The 19431-nt window shown below is 46.9% G+C and overlaps 1 protein-coding gene across 8 annotated transcripts in view; it reads left to right on the top strand.

The window, feature by feature from the left end:
- LOC123763004 (ligand of Numb protein X 2) overlaps window positions 1-19431 on the top strand; it is a 281655-nt gene that overhangs the window by 232589 nt on the left and 29635 nt on the right. For 6 of the 8 annotated variants that reach the window (XM_045749972.2, XM_045749927.2, XM_045749945.2 and 3 more), the window contains 2 exons: window positions 4202-4401; window positions 6714-6862. In XM_045749972.2, coding sequence (XP_045605928.2) covers window positions 4240-4401; window positions 6714-6862 — 311 coding nt within the window. In that variant the 5' untranslated portion in view covers window positions 4202-4239. Of the gene's footprint in view, window positions 1-1771; window positions 1854-4201; window positions 4402-6713; window positions 6863-19431 lie in introns of those variants that run through there. The other 2 variants (XM_069300932.1, XM_045749961.2) reach the window with 2 other exon arrangements.

Raw genomic sequence — 19431 nt, 5'->3', positions numbered from 1 at the left:
TACCATTAATGTATGATGACTTACTGTAAATATGTAGCTCTTGAAATAGCACTTTTTCTGTAACTAGCTGACATTGTAACTATAAGGTGTGAAGGATAGATAAATTGTTTATGAAATAATCTAAGATGAGGTCTGATAAAGACCTTTTGTGCCCTCTGTAATGCTTTTGCGCTACCGCTCACAGGATGAGTATGAGGTGCACAATAAACTAGCCGCCTCCAGCGGCAACAATAAAAAAAAGTCATCGTCCCTTCACCTTCTAGTGTGTGGTCTGGTCAACTTACTTTAAATGGGTGTATTTAAAAATACAAATCACTAAAAGTAAATAGCAAAGAATCTTCGGCTGCTACTATGTTTGGTGTAAAATGTTCACTGTAATATTGAAGCAGAAGGAAATGTCTTCAACAGTACTGTGTATCATGTTAAAACAGTTTGACACACAGTGGCCGTCGCAGGCTGGTAGTAAACACTATGTACTCTCTTGACGTCATTCAGGATTTCCTGAGTTCTACGAACGTCTCCTCTATCTTAAGTGTTTGTACACTAAAAACACACAACACTCTGGACAAAGAAGGGCGTTCGCACGCGCTCCTTTGAACACTTCTTAATAAATATTATTATAGCACTTCAGCCTGCTGCTGCATCGTATATTCCCGTCTATGGTTTTGCTGAACCATCATGAAAACTTAATAGCCTTGTTTATATAATTATATATAATTATATAATAATTTAATAGTTGGAAGTTGCATTCCCGTCCAAAACTCACGTTGAAACCTTCCTTCTTTAAAGCTCTTGTTACAAAATACTTAAATTTAATGAAAACCACTAAATTGGCTTAAATCACTAAATTGATTTAAAGGATTAAGGGGCGACATATTTGGCTATTAAATAGCCTAAGAGGAATAGGTTGACCAGACCACACACTAGAAGTTGAAGGGACGGTGGTTTCGGTCCGTCCTGGACCATTCTCAAGTCGGAATAGTCTACGGTTGTGCAGGGGGGGAGGGGGGCAGAGAGAATATGAGAAGAGTCACAAGTTACAATACAATGGCATACAATCAGAGAACACTGTATAAACATCAGAGGTCCGCGGTTGTTCAACGTCCTCCCAGCAAGCATAAGAAATATTGCCGGAACAACCGTGGACATTTTCAAGAGGAAACTAGATTTATTCCTCCAAGGAGTGCCGGACCAACCGGGCTGTGGTGGGTATGTGGGCCTGCGGGCCGCTCCAAGCAACAGCCTGGTGGACCAAACCCTCACAAGTCAAGCCTGGCCTCGGGCCGGGCTTGGGGAGTAGAACTCCCAGAACCCCATCAACCAGGTATCATTTAATGGTAAACCCTTGGTGGGGGGGGGGGTAGAAATAGCCTAAGCTTCTCTATCCCTTTGAGATGTATATTTTCTTGTCTCAATAAACATACTTGAACTTGGTAACCCTTTCAAGGAGTTTTATCTACATGGTTTACCGTCCTCCATATATACCTGTGTGAGTTAATGAATATCAAAACGGGGGGGGGGGATGAATAAACGAGTTGGGTGGGAGAATCACTGTATGTGATGAAATCGATGAGTAATGAAGAGACGGAAGATGGTGATGGGGCAGATGAAGAAGATGGGAAGCTACATACAGGTGGGACTACAAGGGAGACTACATGGAGACGGGGTAATACTGTAGGTAAGGGAAGAGGGCGACACGAATAAAAACAGTGTGTCGACATTCACTATGGTGACACACGCATTACTGATAAGTATATCCGCCGAGTACACTTGACAGCCTTGCTGTAAGGGCGAGTGTACTACTAATCAGTGTTGTAAGGGAGTGTGAGTGTTACTCCAATACTAACTAGTGTGTGAGTGTTTGCTTAGGAGGTTTAAAGGAATTCTAAGAACAGAAAATCCCTTTTAGTCAAAGTGAGATATATTTAGGTGGATAGAGGAGGTAGAGTAGTGGTGGATAGTGGGGGGGGGGATAGAGGAGGGGTGGGTATATATAAATAAGGTGAGGGTTAAGTATATGCAGTTACGCCCTCAATTCTGGTATTCTACTGACAAGCCCAATGACCGAACAAAGGGGGAATTGGCGGGGGTGAGGTTAAGGGCGTGTTCTCGTACGTAATAAGTGGAAGGAATACTTCAAAGTTCTTTGATTAAACTGCTAATGGTTCAAGAGGCGGGGCTTACGAGCAAGCATTCGACCTCTCGAGCACATATTGGGGGAACACATGCATAGAATAAACGAAAATTGAAGTTTGTCAAGGCTAACTTGATGCACATTATGAAAGTAGTGTGTAGAACACACTAGGAACAGCTTGGTTACTACATCTATATTTTACTGTGCTCTTTAGTCGCAGTTGTTCCAGTACTATACACAGAAATTTTCGGTAATCCGGTGCTTGGTGTACTTGAGGTGCCGGGCCTCACGTGTGCTGACGGGGGAGGCTCTCACTTGGAGCCTTTGTTGTGATCAGGAGAGGGGGGGGCGGCTGGATGGCCGTTTGTTTGTTCATGCCGACCTGAGTGCAGCGCCCAGACACACCCAGCTCTGTTGTCTGGCGGTGGTGGTGGTGGTTTAGATTCAGCCACTCGGAACAAAAAGTTCCAAGCAGCATAGGCTATGGTGAGCCCGTGGTGGACTTAACTGGCTCAGGAGCGGGGCTGTAAACGAATGTTTTTTTTTTTCCCCTCCCTCACCTGTGTGTGTGTCCTTTCTTCCCTCACCTGTGTACCTCCCTCAGTCCTTCTTTCACTCACCAATTTTGGTCTATTGCAAGATGAACATGCTTCAGACAGTACAAAAAATAAAGATTGACTAAGTTTATACCATTATTTCATTCCATCCTCTTGTTTAGGTAGTACTTTTTGTTACTATGTTGACCATCGTACATAGACGTAAAGGACAATTAGCTGGTGCAAAACATCACATCTTGGTGCAAAATTCTTATCTCCATAATAACCGTCAATCTTTCCGTTGTGACACATTCCAGGCTATTTGTTCAGGAACAGTCTGTGTGTTCCTATATGCGCTAATTAACGGGCAATCAAGAACATAATGTGTGAGACCTTAATATACCACATAGTTTACACTTCGTTCCAATCTCATTAACACCTACTCCATATTCCCAGTAATATTTGTACCCAAGCCTGAGCCGTATGTGTACACAGTCACTCCAAGCATTTCTCCTTTTACCATAAGTAAAAATGTGTGTTTTGACTCGCACACACCTGTAGTGTCGTATGGTTTGACTTCCCTTGTACATTATACCTCTCCTCGCCACTTCTGGCTGTGCCTGAATATTTATAATTTTGGTTCTTATTTGTCTCATTGTTAAAACACATTCAATGTTAACTTGTGGTTTTGATGTGGCACGTTTGGCCAGGTCATCCGCCACCTCGTTGACCACTGGTCCAACATGAGATGGAATCCACATGAATTTTACTTTGTGACCTTTCAGCTGTATTTCATCTATCCTTTTTTGTTTACAATCCTCAACTATGGACATGAAAATTGGATTTCGACTGATTAAGGAATCAAGTGCTCCTCGGCTATTGACAAATACAAAAAACATCTTTTTCGTCTTGACGTACTTCCTCCAAACGTGTATGTGACTGTAAGTGCAGAAGAACCATTCTAGAAATGCAGCCAGAATGGCCTGCAGTTCAGTTTGTGTGGATGATACTTAATTACTAAGTCGAAGTTCAATTGTCCTGTCCACAGTTCCAAACTCAGTATATTCCCCATATTAGGCCACCACACCCTGCCCTGCTATCCTCCGCCACCGACCCGTCACAATATACATGTAAACTATTGCCTCTTGGTAACCCAGATATCATGCTTCCATACACACACCGTAACTGTCCCGGTTCATGCTGAATCTTTTTCATCTTGAGGGGTACAATTTCGACTTCTATTTTCTGTACATTCCATGGAGCAGACAGGCCAGGAGGTCGGAGGGAAAATGATAGAGCGTCAACAGAGTTACAGCTCGACAAGATTTTTTGAAAACCTTCCTCAGACATATAACACACATTCCCTGTTAGGAGACGTCATCAATTATCAATCATAATTATCACGTTAATTACAACGCCAATTAATCGTCATGAGCATGATCATCATCAGTTATGTATTTGGCGTGATTTGTAATTTCCAGATATTAATACATAGATATTAATGCATGTTTTTGTGTGGTTGTCTCTGCAGGAGTGATGGGGGCGGTGTAGAGTAGTGGGGGCGCCAGTATGGAGGAGAGCGACGACGGAGGGGTGGCCCTGGGCTCCGTCAGGAGTGGCCGGCGCCGCACCTGTCGCACCTGCGGCCAGCAACACCAGCCGCACGAGCCGCACCTGTACGACTACATCGACGACGTTGACGAAGATGTCACCTGCCACATTTGTCTCCAGGTCAGTCTCTCTACAGCTGTATGTTTCTCTATCCATCAGTCTCAGGACACTATAGACCTGCGCACTGGCGTCGGCCTGGTCTGGAGTGGCCTCACCAGGGCGCAAAGCCAGGGTAGGTTGATTCGGGGAAGAAGCTGTTACCCAGGCAGCAGGTCCCCCCTCTCCACGGCGCTGAAAGTCTCCAATGGAAAGGCATACACCTTTCTCTAGTGTACAGAGTATGGGATACAACCCATGCTTGTGTAGTAGGGTGTATACAGCTGTTTAGGTGTATTATTTACACATGCTAAAAATTTCATTAAAAAATTTATAAGAGTTTCCTATTATCACCAAACTCTAAATATCCCTTGAACAATTTTTCTTGCCTATAACAAGTGTGTACACAAATTTGAAGGCCACATTTGTGGCGCTGAAAATGCAAAGAATATAGAGAAAAGCACAATTTCTGCTCATCTACCAACCCTATTTGTTCATGTTGTCGTGCACACAATTTTTGGAACAGTTATGCTAATGTGTACCATTTATTTATGTCCATTATTCAAGTCGACTAATAACGCGGCTTCTCTCTCACTGATATGTAGTACAAGTCTACTGTGGTGTAATTGTTATATATTCCTATAGTTTTAACTCTGAAACAAAGCGGAGGACTTCCCTTGTACAGGTAGAACGGCGTAGCTAAAAGAGAAATCACATTTGTCTTTAATAGAGAAAATCATCAATTTGAGAAAACATTTGTGTGGTGAAAAGTTGGCTTGTATAGTTGAGGTTGTAATTATGGCCTGGTGGTAGTGCTGTATTAATCGGTACAGAATTTTGGTAGTTGATATAGGATATACGTAGGCCTACTTGCTATGAGGGAAGCATACGAAGTACACGAAGAGTGTATGTGTAGTGGTGCTAGTGTATGTGCAGCAGTAATAGGTTGTGGAATAACTAGTTCTTCAGTGGTGTTACACATGCAATGGTATTTGTACATTTGGTGTAGTGAAGATGGTGTTGAAGTGTGGTGTTAATGGTGCTTATGGCGTCGGGGTGATACATATTAAGTGGCGAGGCTTCAGGTTAGGAGCTATTACTCTAGTAATGATTAGGATTGGTAGTAGAGATAGCAGCTTTAGTGAAGGTTTAGTAGTGCCATTCCAGCCTTTGTTGGTGCACTTAAGAGCTCATTTCAAGCGGCAACTTGTGTATTGGGACACCAGCCCCGTCCTCTCTCTCAACACTGTAAATTATGCAACTGTCTTGCCTCACTGTACAACCCGTATAGAAAATAGTATAGTCCAACCCGTATAGTCCTCTCAGAAAATGGTCTACTAAAACGCTCTAACTTAAGACGGCACCGCTCCTATGCCAGGTAAGTCCACTACGGGCTCACCATAGCCCGTGCTACTTGGAACTTGTTCCGAGTAGCTGAATCTATAACAGCAGCAGCAGCTCTAACTTAACCTAACCTATCGACCACGTATAGAAAACGTGAATATTTGTGAGCCGCTGTCATATTATAGTACCACTTTATTTATCCGTTGGGGGATTTTTACGTCAAAATGCTGTGTATGCGAAAAGACAGGTCGTGGTGAACGTACATACCCGAGTAACCCACCTAACCTATCGCGATCCACGTATAGAAAATATCAATATTTACAGTGTTTTAATTTTCAATAACAAATCGCATTTATAACGGATAGATCGGTTTCGTAAACAATTCGACGTATACAAGCGAGAGGACGGGTTGAAGCGGCTGAACCATCTTCTTGAGGTTATCTTGAGATGATATCGGGGTTTAGTGTCCCCGCGGCCCGGTCCTCAACCAGATCTCCACACCCAGGAAACAGCCCGTGACAGCTGACTAACTCCCAGGTACCTATTTACTGCTAGGTAACAGGGGCTTCAGGGTGACAAAAACTCTGCCCATTTTTTATTGCGTGATCCTCTGGTCCCAGGATCGAACTCGGGACCACAGGATCATGCGTCCAGTGTTCTGTCCGCTCAGCCACCGGCTCCCTCGCTCGACTCATGGTTCAAATACGAGATACTCCGTATTCAGGAAAGAGACTCCGAAGGTTGCACTTAAGATCACCTCTCATTCTTTTCGCTACGGCGTCACGTGACGGTAACAAGCGACCAGTACCGCGTCACTATGGTGGTGGTTTTAGTTTCCTTAAAGCACCAAAATTTTGACGTTTGTGATCTAAAGCCTCAAAAATTTCAGTACATTAAGTGTGAGAATAGTTTGGCTGTTGAGATTGTAAGGTGTATAATTAGTGATTGAACCCGTGACCTCTGACCCGTGACCTCTCCTCCTCCTCCCACAGCCGCTGGTGACGCCCCTCGACACGCCCTGTGGCCACACCTTCTGCCGTCCGTGCCTCCTGTCCTTCCTGACGGTACAACAGAGCTGTCCCGTCGACCGTAAGCCCCTGTCCCAGCAGTTATGTAGCCCGTCATCCCTGGTCCTTAAAAAGTAAGTTCATTTTGTGTTATTTCCATTAATATCATTATTTCAGTTTTGTTTGCACAACATACTTACACTTGAGAAACTTGTTACAATGCCGTAGTGTTGAATAATGAAGCCAAGACCCACTGCGCTTGTAAGTGTATTATTCAAACCAAAATTTTCGGATGCAGCCCACGTCCTTTCTCAAGATGCTGTAAACAATGTTCAGGACATTGTTTACACTACCTTGAAAAAGGATGTAAGTGGCATTTGAAAATTTTGTATGAATACGCTTGTGTATATATATATATTCTTTCCTTCACACTTACGTTCGTTAAATGTGCAGGTGGTGGGTGGTTGGGGTGAGGGTATGGGCGGTTGTACTCGCCCACCTATTCACCTATTTGTGCTTGCGGGGGTTGAGCTCTGGCTCTTTGGTCCCGCCTCTCAACTGTCAATCAACTGGTGTACAGGTTCCCGAACCTACTGGGCTCTATCATATCTACACTTGAAACTGTTGTCCTCGTATGCTTATGCACACAGGGACAGGGTTATGGGCTTGTGTCTAGAGCCACAGCATGAGGCTTGGTAAAGTGGTGCTGGTGTGTTGAACCCGGTCAGTATGTGACAAATATGACACCACCTGAGGAGCTATGTGCTAACCTTTATCAGTCTCCACTCACGTAGTAAATATTTTAGCCCCTTTAGCTTACCGTTCTGTATAAGATGTAACGGTTGAACCGACCCAGAAGCGTTAGAAGCTACGCCGCCCACCTAATTTACCGGAGCGGATGATCATCACTTCTATTTCGATTCCTCGCTCCCTTCCCTTCCCTTTTCACAGCTCTAATTTACTGACTCGCATTGTGGGTTTGGATCTGGCATTTCAGCCGTGATTAGTGCCTGTCAGAAGTTTGTTTTGGCAACACGTTAAGTGCCAAGACTGGCATGGTGGTGACAGTGAGCTACTGCAGGGAGAGACGGTAGTGAGGGGGGGAGGGGGAGAGTGATGGAGGAGGGGAGAGGGAGGAGTTGAGGATAGAGAGGGGATGAAGTTAGGGGTTGGAGACGGGGTAAGAGGTGTGGGGAAGACGAGAAAAATTGAGAATAAAGTGAATGGACGAAGGAGAACGGAAGAGTCAGAGTGGCGAAAGAATGGATTGTGTAGAAATGATTGGTGCAGAGTGGCAAATGATCCCCCCCCCCCCACCGGGAACACCAGCAGCAGGGACACCTGGAAAAGTAGGGAGGGGATTGGGGGTGGGGGGATCTTCACCCGACTCCATCCATGGTGCCACACACCCACAGTGCCACATACATGGTGCCACACCCATTGTACTCCACACCCATTGTACTCCACACCCATTGTACTCCACACCCTCCTATCTTCCTCCGCCGATGGCCTAGTCGGTAAGAGAAGTTTAAGAGCTGTGTAGTGGTGCGCTAGGTGGGTTGTACTCGCCTAGTTGTACTTGCGGGGGTTGAGCTCTGGCTTTTTGGTCCCGCCTCTCAACTGTCAATCAACTGATGTATAAGTTCCTGAGCCTATTGGGCTCTGTCATATCTACATTTGAAACTGTGTATGGAGTCAGCCTCCACCACATCACTTCCTAATGCATTCCATTTGTCAACTACTATGACACTAAAAAAAGTTCTTTCTAATATCTCTGTGGCTCATTTGGGTACTCACTTTCCACCTGTGTCCCCTAGTGCGTGTGCCCCTTGTGTTAAGTAGCCTGTCTTTTTCTACCTCTATCAATTCCTTTGAGAATCTTGTATGTGGTGATCATGTTTTCCCCTAACTCTTTTGTCTTCCAGCGACGTGACGTTTAATTCCCTTAGTCTCTCCTCGTAGCTCATACCCCTCAGTTCGGGTACTAGTCTGGTAGCAAACCTTTGAACTTTTTCCCAGTTTAGTCTTATGCTTGACTAGCTATGGACTCCATGCTGGAGCTGCATACTCCAGGATTAGCCTGACATTTGTGGTATGCAAAGTTATGAATGATTCCTTACTCAAGTTTCCAAAGGCCGTTTTTGGCTAACCTGGCATATGCCGCTGATGTTATTATCTTGATATGGGCTTCAGGGGACAGATCTGGCATGATATCAACCCCCCAAGTCTTTCTCTCTCTGACTCTTGAATTTCATCTCCCAAATGACACCTTGTATCTGGCCTCCTGCTACCTACACCTATCTTTATTACATTACATTTGCTTGGGTTAAACTATAAAAACCATTTGTTCGACCATTCCTTCAGTTTGGCAAGGTCTTCTTGAAACCTCAAGCAGTCCTCCTGTCTTAATCCTTTTCATAATTTTGGCATCGTCAGCAAACATTGAGAGGAATGAGTCTATACCCTCTGGGAGATCATTCACGTATATCAGAAACAGGATAGGTCAGAGTACAGAGCCCTGTGGGACTCCACTGGTGACTTCACGCCAATCTGAGGTCTCACCCCTCACTGTAGCTCTGCTTCCTATTGCTAAGGCACTCCCTTATCCACTGGAATACGTTATCAGTTATTCTTGCCTGTTTCTCCAGCTTGTGTACCAGCCTCTTATGGGGTACTGTGTCAAAGGCTTTCCGGCAGTCCAAGAAAATGCAGTCCTCCCATCCTTCTCTTTATTGCTTAATCTTTGTCACCTGATCGTAGAATTCTATTAAGCCAGTGAGGCAAAATTTACCCTCCCTGAACCCATGTTGGTGGTTTGTCACGAAGTCCCTTCTCTCCAGATGTGTTACTAGTTTTTCTCACGATCTTCTCCATCACCTTGCATGGTATACAAGTTATGGACACTGGCCTGTAGTTCAGTGCTTCTTGTCTATCACCCATTTTTTTTTGTATGTTGCGACTACATTAGCCGTCTTCCATATTTCTGGTAGGTCTCCCGTGACCTACTATACACTATAGAGAGTGGCAAGCAAAGTGCCTCTGCACACTCTTTCAATACCCATGGTGAGATCCCGTCTGGACCAACAGATTTTCTCACATCCAGATCCAACAAGTGTCTCTTAACCTTATCTCTTGTAATTTCGAACCCATCCAAGGCCGCCTGGTTTACTGCCACCTCTTCTAGCGCATTGACCTCACCTCGTTCTGTTGTGAAGATCTCCTGGAACCTCTTGTTGAGTTTTTCACACACCTCTTTGTCATTCTCTGTATACATGTCTTCACCCGTTCTAAGTTTCATCACCTGTTCTTTCACTGTTGTTTTCCTCTTGATGTGAATGTGGAGTAGCTTTGGTTCGGTCTTAGCTTTATTTGCTATAACATTTTCATACATTTTCTCTGCTTCTCTTCTCACTCTAACATACTCATTCCTGGTTCTCTGGTATATCTCTCTGCTCTAGTGTTCTGTTATTACGGAAGTTCCTCCACGCCCTTTTGTTCAGTTCCTTTGCTTCTATACATGCCCTATTAAACCACAGATTCTTCATTTGCTTCTCAGTTTTTAACATTTGGGCCGGGATGAACCTGTTTACCACCTCCTGACACTTTTGGGTGCATAGTCCATCATGTCTTGTATGGACTTAGCTCTGAGTTGTGTCCCATGGTATATCCCTTAGGAAACTTCTCATCTCATAATTCCCCTTTCGTTATGCCAGCCCTTTTGTTTCCTAGTTCTTTTATTGAAGATAAATCCTAACTCTACCAGGTACTCAAAGATCAATACACTGTGATCACTCATTCCCAAGGGCGCTTCCAACATAACTTCCCTCATATCCCACTCATTTAGGGTAAATATCAGATCAAGCATGGATGGTTTATCTTCCCCTCTCATTCTTGTTGGTTCCTTGATGTGTTGGCTTAGAAAATTTCTTATTGCCGCGTCCAGAAGCTTAGCTCTCCGTGTCTGGTCGTCCATGTAGTGGTGCGCCAGGTGAGGTTTGACGACTCCGGTACAATTTGCCGAGGTCCCTGGGCGCCTTGTCCTCCCGGGAAGTGTGTGGGGCACGGCAACACTCCCATGGGTGTATGGGTGTGGGTGGGTAGGTGTGTGTGTGTGTGTGTAGGGGGCACGGCAACACTCCCGTGTGTGTGTGTGTGTGTGTGTGTGTGGCACGGCAACACTCCCATGGGTGTATGGGTGTGGGTGGGTAGGTGTGTGTGTGTAGGTGTGTGTGTGTATGTGAGTGTTACGGCCCTCTCGGGACGCAACGGGGTCCTTACTCTGATGTTGTTAGAGGAAGATATATGTATCCGTTCCCAAGCCAGTAGTGGCTATCAAGGGATGAGATCCGTGACGCAAGTAACTTAAAGGGAGTAGGGAAAGAAAGCTAAGAACTTAATATTATAATTACCATCACCGTTTAAATATATAAAATAAATGAGTGCACAAAGGGGAGGGGTATTAACACTTGACAAGGGGATTAATCCTCAATCAATGTCCTCTGCTGAAGACGCTGGTGCCATAACTCTCGGTGCCGAGTCCTTGGTGCTTTCTTCGTGGCCTGAAGATTAATTCTCCAAAGAAGTTGAGCCTACCCTGGCCACAGGTCAGCCAAAACACGGGTCCACTGGGGGCACCGCCGTGGAGGCCGTCAACCACACGTCCAGCTGGTCTGCTGGCAGGTTCTGAGCCAACAAGGCTGGTACGGCCGCTCCACGAACGATCAAAGGGGAACGCCCTAGACAGGAGTCTCGTGTGATATCACAAATCACCCTCCTGTCCTCAATACCCCAGTGGATGATCGTCTCCAACAGTCGGTCCCGGGTAAATCCTCTTACTGCCACTCTACTGGCAGGCTAACACACCACAGTGTTCTTCCGGGTGGACGACGTCACAACAGCTGCAGCAAGGTTCAAGGTATGGAGACTGGCTGCCTCGGGTAGACTGACTCGACTCCCATCACAGTAGTCCCAGGTCGGCTCTGTAAGCAGACACGTCATCAATAACTGGGACACTAAAACACCTCACTTACGGGCTCGGGCGCAAACACCTGACGTATCCAGTCCATAGATGGCGCTGTCGTCGGAGCACCACCTCACCAGAGGTCAGGAGCGGCTGTGTTGTGAGCTGCACAGGACTGGAAACTGGCCCTTGTGGCCGATATTCGCCGTCCTCATCCGGTGTCGTCGTTCGTTTGGCGGGGGTTTCGGGAGCTGACCCACAGATGGCGTAGTCGTTACTACTCCGTGCTCGGATGCTGGATCCGGGTTCGTAACAGTGAGGCACGACAACACTTTCTCAGATCAATAGTTTGTGTCAACTGTGTTAACTACTGGGCTTAAGTCCCTGTTTTATAATATATCGTATCTCATTACTTATGGTGTGTGTACCTAAGTAGTAAGGTAAACATTGCTTTCCCTATACAAATTAAAATATCATTATTTAGTTAACATATTTAATTCAAATGTATAAAGCATTCTGCAGTTTTTTTGGGGCTCAGATTTTCAAACGCATTTTGCCGTTTGAAAATCACTCCCTCAAATGTGCAGCATGCCATTTGTAGTTATCTCGCTCCGTCCTCTTGCAGCATAAAATGATATGCCACTGACAGACGTAATGGACCCCAATAATAATTAAAATTGGTTTTTGAAAAGTGGGGAATAACACGTGCAAATAAGGTTCATATCAATCTAATATGTTGTTGGGAAAGGTTCTGCTGTCCAGTGTATGAGCGTCAACAACATTTTGACTTTGACCCCTTTATTACACATGCATATACATGTCTTTTCATCCAATTTCGCCAATCCTCAGTGTCCCCCTTCCGTATATTTCTCTCCTTCCATCCCTCTCCCTCCGAACATGCGCCTCTCCCCCTCCCTACATTCCTCTCTCTCTTTCCCTACATTCCTCTCTCTCTCTTTCCCTACATTCCTCTCTCTCTCTTTCCCTACATGCCTTCTTTTCCCCTCACACCTTCAATAGCTTTCTCTCCCTCCCTCTCTCCCTGTACCACTACACACACGCCTCACACTTCGCCTACAGCCGAGTTGTCCTTTACAGTCTGGGAGCTGGGGGGGGGGTGGTATCACTGACGTCAGGATTAACATAAACATTTATTTGCTACTGTAGCATAGTAGGATGTTGGGCAGGTGATGGTTAGGAACATTAGAGAGAGAGGTCGTCCTGGAAGGGTTGGAATCTTTCCGGTAAATGGAGGTAGAATTGTTGGTGCTTGGGACGGGTCCAGAGAAGCTGGAACTGAAGCCACTGGAAAAGAGAGGTTGGTCAGGGGAGAAATTGAGGAAGAGGAGGATGAGAGGGGTGAGGGGATCGAGCAGTGGGAAATGAAAGTGGTGAGGGGACTCGGCAGAAGATGGCAATAATGGGCGGAGAACCGTCGAGTGAAGTTCTGGGTGTAGAGTGACTGTGGCGTCGTGCTGAAGGGATACCTTGGTGCTACATAGGCCAAGACTGGAACCGGATGGAATAAGTTCTAAATCACAACTTGTTGACAAAAGGGGGCCCCCAGTGAGGGAGGGTGGAGGTAGAGAGCCCCCCCCCCAGAGAGGGAGGGTGAAGGAAGAAAGGAGAGAGTAACCCATGTGAAGAAGGGTGGAGGAGCCTAGTAGAGGCGGTTGAGGCGCCCAAATAACAGGCATGAGAGCCCAGCCTCCCCGTGCTGGCCTCCATCAGGTAGGTCCTCGGGCCATTTGCTCAGGTTGGTGGTGTGTGTACACAGAGCGGCCAGCAACCCTGGCCAATATTATCCAGCTCTGCGTCTGCTGACCTGGCACTCCCTCACCCACCTGGCACTCCTTCACCCACCTGGCACTCCCATCATCCCCCTGGCACCCATCATCCATGTGGTGTACCCCCTTCATCCCCCCTGCACCTCTCATCTACCTGGCACTCGCCTCACCCACCTGACACCGCTCATCCACCTGCCGCATGTGGTCCACGCAGGGTCCTCCCGCCTGGCACAACTCGGCAAACCCCCGAGGAGATGCTATTAAAAATCACATTATCTCCTTAGTTGGCTGCGAGGCTCTTGTAGGGATAATGGCTTTACGGGGCGAGTGTCTGGCTCAGTGACCACCACTTTTATGCCACGCCAAGTTTGGTTGCTTTGGTACTGCCTTGGCCAGGCGTCGCCCCCCTCTCTGGTCGCCTCGGCCAGGCGTCGCGCCCCCCCCCCCCCTCCTCTGGTCGCCTCGGCCAGGCGTCGCCCCCCCCCTCTCTCTGGTCGCCTCGGCCAGGCGTCGCCCCCCCCCCCTCTCTCTGGTCGCCTCGGCCAGGCGTCGCGCCCCCCTCTCTGGTCGCCTGGGCCAGGCGTCGCGCCCCCCTCTGGTCGCCTCGGCCAGGCGTCGCGCCCCCCTCTCTGGTCGCCTCGGCCAGGCGTCGCGCCCCCCTCTGGTCGCCTCGGCCAGGCGTCTCGCCCCCCTCTCTGGTCGCCTCGGCCAGGCGTCGCCCCGGCCCTCTCTGGTCGCCTCGGCCCTCTCTGGTCGCCTCGGCCAGGCGTTGAAGCTTGAACCATCTTGACCACCGTAGTCATGTCAGTGCACAGTCGCTATATGAAATATCACAGCAAATACAACATATTGTTAACATGGGTCACGACGTTAGCATGACGTGGAAACTGGGTGGTTCCTGACCTTGTAGGCAGGTTATAGTGCAACTTTGGTCTTCCGCCTCCGCTTTTCTCCACCTTTGTTTCCCTAGCAGGCGAGCGTGCGCGTGCGTGTGCGCGCTCAAACAGTTCCCGGTAATGAGGGTGTATCCTTACAGTCAGTCTCATTAAGGCCTGAGTGTGCTTCTCCTGCTCCGGAGTGCAAGCTTTTGCATTCATGCCAAGCTTATATAACCCCCCTCTCTCCTCTCCTCTCCTCTCCTCTCCCTCCCTCCCTCTCTTTCTTCTGTCTCCTATCCTCTCACTCTATCCCCCTCCGCCTCGTCCCACGGTGCTTAGTGATCGTCAACTTCCTCAACGCTTCCATTGTTCCTCCCCTTCCTTGCTTGGCCCAACATGGTAGACCTGTATTCTCCTTCCCGGGGGGACCAAGTCGTTTTATTCGGGGCCGTTTTATCGCTGTTGTCAAACTACGCAGCGTTAGCCTTAGCTGTCGCCCTCTTTGTGGTGCGCCTTGTCGTCCTCCTCCTTCCACGCCTGTTGTGCGTCATTAATATTTCACGCATTTTTTTGTTCCACTCCTTCGGCGGGGCGAAAGAACTCTGTACCTGCGAGTGTCTACTTGTCAGGCCTTCTGTGTTGGCTGAGTTTTCTCAGGTGAGGTGGTGTCCGGTGCTCCCGAGTCCTCTCCACCATCCACAAGAATTAAATATACTTAGCATTCGAGACAGAATATTTGAAATTAATCTTATGATGGGACTAAAGCTTCTGCGTGATAACAAAAACAATATTGTGTCAGTTGAACTGTTAGAACACATACGAAATGGAACTAGAGAATCTAAATGGATTCAAAGAACAGCCACTCATATTAAAATGATGGGACTGCACGATGAAAGAGTACAGCACATCCTTCCACCCTGGCAGATAGTACTTTTTGACATCCTGACCCCTGCATACCCCACCAAGAAACTAATCACAAACACCCCTCATGTTCAGTTTGCAGCTAAATTAAGCACCATAGAACACATTCACAATATACAAGCTGGAAACAACATAGCACAGACCATATACACTGACGGATCACTCAGTACAGCTACAGGGAGGGCAGGAAGTGCTGTTATTGCTCATCAGCCCGATGGCAGCACAATTAAAAGGAATATCCAAATTAGTAACTGGGCGTCCACAATGCAAGCCGTGTTGGTAGCGATACTGGTAGCACTCGAAATTATTGACAACACTGAAGTAAACAGCTTAATTATTTCCGACTCCCTTTCTTCACTACGAGCAATAAACAGTTTGCAATCAAGTAATAACGAGCTTGTCTTGGAAGCTAGACGTAGATATATAAGAATACTTAGCAAGAGGGTAAATATATAAATGTTGTGGATTCCTTCTCACATTGGCATGCAGGAACATGACAAAGTTGACGCCCTTGCTAAGGCTGCAGTAAATACAGTATTGAACGGAATCTTGAGTTATCAAATAGGTCCCTTAAAAGTGTCATTAAACGAGAACTCCTGGATAAATTTGAAGAAAGTAAAATAGTGCAAACTGGAACTAACAGGTCCATTGTTCATCACAATGAAATGTGTGAAGTAAAACATGTGTATGGGGCAAGTAACAAAGTCAGTAGACTAACAGATGTTGTCACAGCTCGTATAAGACTTGACTACAAGTATCTCTGGCAGTTCGGCTTGTATAGGGATCTAGATGAAGTAAAGTGTGAGGACACAGACACACAGACACACACACACACACACACACACACACACACACACACACACACACACACACACACACACTCGAACACTATATCTTGGATTGTAGTAAAATTGAGCCACTTAGAGATAAATCTAAGCTCACTCTGTATGATATGGCAACCAATCTTATTACCATGGATAAATTACCTGAAATCCTTGCACTTTATCCATATTTCGCTTCCAGTAGATAAACGACATACGAGATTAAGAAACGAGTAGTGTATTGTGAAGACTAATAATAAACAGCAGCTCCCCTATGACTATCTCCATTGGTCAAACTATTATGTATTGGCGATAAGACTTAACATTAATGTATAATGACTTACTGTAAATATATAGCTCTTGAAATAACACTTTCTCTGTAACTAGCTGACATTGTAACTATAAGGTGTGAAGGATAGATGAAATTGTTTATGTAATAACCTAAGATGAGGTCCGATAAAGATCCTTTTTGCGCTACCGCTCACAGGATGGGTATGGGGTGCACGATAAACTAGCCGCCTCCAGCGGCAACAATCAATCATCCACAGTATTATATATTTAATGTTGTAAATGCACGCGCATTTACAACATTTCTCATGTATTTTCTCGCTCTCTCGCTCTTGCTCTCTTGCTCTCTCGCTCTCTCTAATCTGCGAGTCTCTACAAATATAGAACACAAGACGGCCACTGAGAATGAGGCGCCCATAGTTGTATCCTTCGTATGCCTGCTACCATTGTAGTTAGGAGTGTTCTGAGCATGCCTAAGAACCTCCTCTACTAGGGCGGGGAACAACAGCCTAGTGACAGCTGCTTCTCTTAGAACACTGTTGATGCGGTGTAAGTTGTTTATAGTGAAATGTACTTCCACTCCATCCTCTTCCTGTTGGCGAATCGAGTACTACAGTGATTCAGTAGCCAAGGAGAGGAACGTCCACCTTGTAGCATAGACTTAGTCCTGGTGCAGACACTGAAAGATCTTCCAGGCGTTGCTGGAATCCAGGAGTTGCTGGAATCCAGGAACTTCTTCCAGGCGTTCTGCAAGAAGAAAAAAAGTTTATAGGATCGCCGTGAGGAGCCGAGTCGAGGCGCTATAGCTGGGTATGGCCTCCGGGAGGTAGGCTGCCAGCGTCAGAGACCCTGTAGGGTGGGCGGGAAGGATGGGTCAGGCTGGGGGTGGTCGAAGGTACACTGTCGCTGCCACACGGCTCCTATGCCAGGTAAGTCCACTACGGGCTCACCATAGCCCGTGCTACTTGGAACTTGTTCAGAGAAGCTGAATCTATAACTACTACTACTACTGTTGCTGCTATATTCTGGACGGTGGGAAGAATCCTTGTTACGTGGAATGGCTAGGTGTGAACTTGCACGTTCCTGCCTCAACATGGTGGTCCACGCATGGATTGAAGTGAGCAATAAAATTGGTTCACTCAAGAAATTGACCTTTTAAGATGACGAGGTCACTGTTGTCTGACTGAGAGAGTTGTGATCTTAGCTTGGTCCTTATGAGGATTCTGCACCAATAATCCGGCTGCATCCGTTTTCCAGCCCACGGAGGGAGGGGGGGGTGACAATGCCTCTCCACTGGTCGCTAGGGAGTCTGGAAGTCCAGCATATCCCAGATGCTAAACATTTAAATACGTATGAAGAGTGTTTTATGGAGTCATGGTTAGGCAGTTAATAGCACTTCTTGAATATTTTATGTTGTCATAGAGGCACTTTATAGCTCTTAAAGAGCAGTTTACTATAGTCATGAAGATGCATTCAGAGATGAAGTAGGCTCCGGGAAGAGCTTTTTTGACCAAGGATTTAAAACAGACGAAGAGTTTGAGATTTCCGGTTAAAGTGGAATGAGAAGGGGACTGGAGTGAGGCAGGAAAAAATGACAGTGAACAATATAAAGGGTCAAAGAAGGGTAAAGAGAAAGGAAGAGACTAGGGGGGATTAGGGGAGACTACCGGATTTAATTAATTTCCAGGTCCCGCTTTGCATGGCCAACAGTTCTGGCTGTGCTGTGTTGAGCTTCACGTGTTGTGGTGATTGTTTATGTTCATATAAGATATGTTCATATATGTTCATATAAGACTACTTAGACAACGATATACCGCGCCCCCGCGCCTGTCACCGCTGCTGCAGCATGTCTGGGAGGCACCACCAACCCCCGGAGTCCTCCCAACATTCCGTACTCGAGGAAAGAAGTGACAATTATTTTCAAGTTTGAAAATAGCCGTCATGGACTTCAATATTGATGAAGTCAATATGACGACACACTCGTGGCGTCAGCCAAAGGGTCGCTGGCACTCGGAACAGTACCACCGGTTGCCTAAGGGTTAATATGGATCACAGTCGTTACGAATACGGCAATATGTTTCAATGTATGCCACACCGACGATGCATATCACTTTGCGCTACAACACCGATACATTGCAATCTGCAGCCCTGAAGGCGTGTTTCATCTCTGCCTGCGGGTGTGTACACACCCGCAGGCTCTACCTCCACCCTCTCGTATATCTATACTAGAGGCGTACCCGTCAGCGCCCGGGGTCTATCACGGGTACGTTCTCCTCTCTCTCTCTTTCTCTCTCCCTCTTATTACTCTCATCCCCTCACCCCCAACATCGCCCTTCTCTTCTCCCCAGCTGATACAACATAATGTATATCTCTCCATACAATGGTATGTAAATTAGGACTCTCCCTCCCTACGTGGGGATAAAGGGGTTTCCACCTCGCGATGGAACCCAGGAGTTGAAACAATACCCCCTAAAGGTCGTGAGAGCCAGTGGATGGGACCCAGGAGCTGAAGTACAACCCTAGCATACGAATTAGGCCGAGTACAGATTCAAATTTCGATATTGCAAATGTTTTAATCATTAAAAGTGTTGGTCATTGATGCAACAGCCCTGTAGAGGCCCCCCGAGCGTCCGCAAGAACAGGCAATTTGTGGATCAGAGCGGCCCTGTACCCTTTATTAGCTTGCAAGCCAACAGTAGAGGAGGGTACAACACTCTGAGCTTTCACCCCCTGGTGCTGGGATGTGCCTGAGCTCTGGGCCACGGTGCTGGGACGTGTCTGAGCTCTGGGCCACGGTGCTAGGACGTGTCCTGAACTCTGGGCCACGGGGCTGGGACGTGCCTGAGCTCTGGGCCACGGTGCTGGGACGTGTCTGAGCTCTGGGCCACGGTGCTGGGACGTGCCTGAGCCCTGAGCCAAGGTGCTGGGATGTGCCTGAGCTCTGGGCCACGGTGCTGGGAGGAGGGCAGCTATATCATATGGAGTGGGGGCGGGGGGTGTCTTAGCACGTCGTGTTAGGCCGAGGGTCTAACAAACAGGCTGCCGGTG

The sequence above is a fragment of the Procambarus clarkii genome, chromosome 5, assembly GCF_040958095.1.
Source record: "Procambarus clarkii isolate CNS0578487 chromosome 5, FALCON_Pclarkii_2.0, whole genome shotgun sequence".
Lineage (NCBI taxonomy): Eukaryota > Metazoa > Arthropoda > Malacostraca > Decapoda > Cambaridae > Procambarus > Procambarus clarkii.
This window is presented reverse-complemented; position numbering and strand designations above follow the sequence as displayed.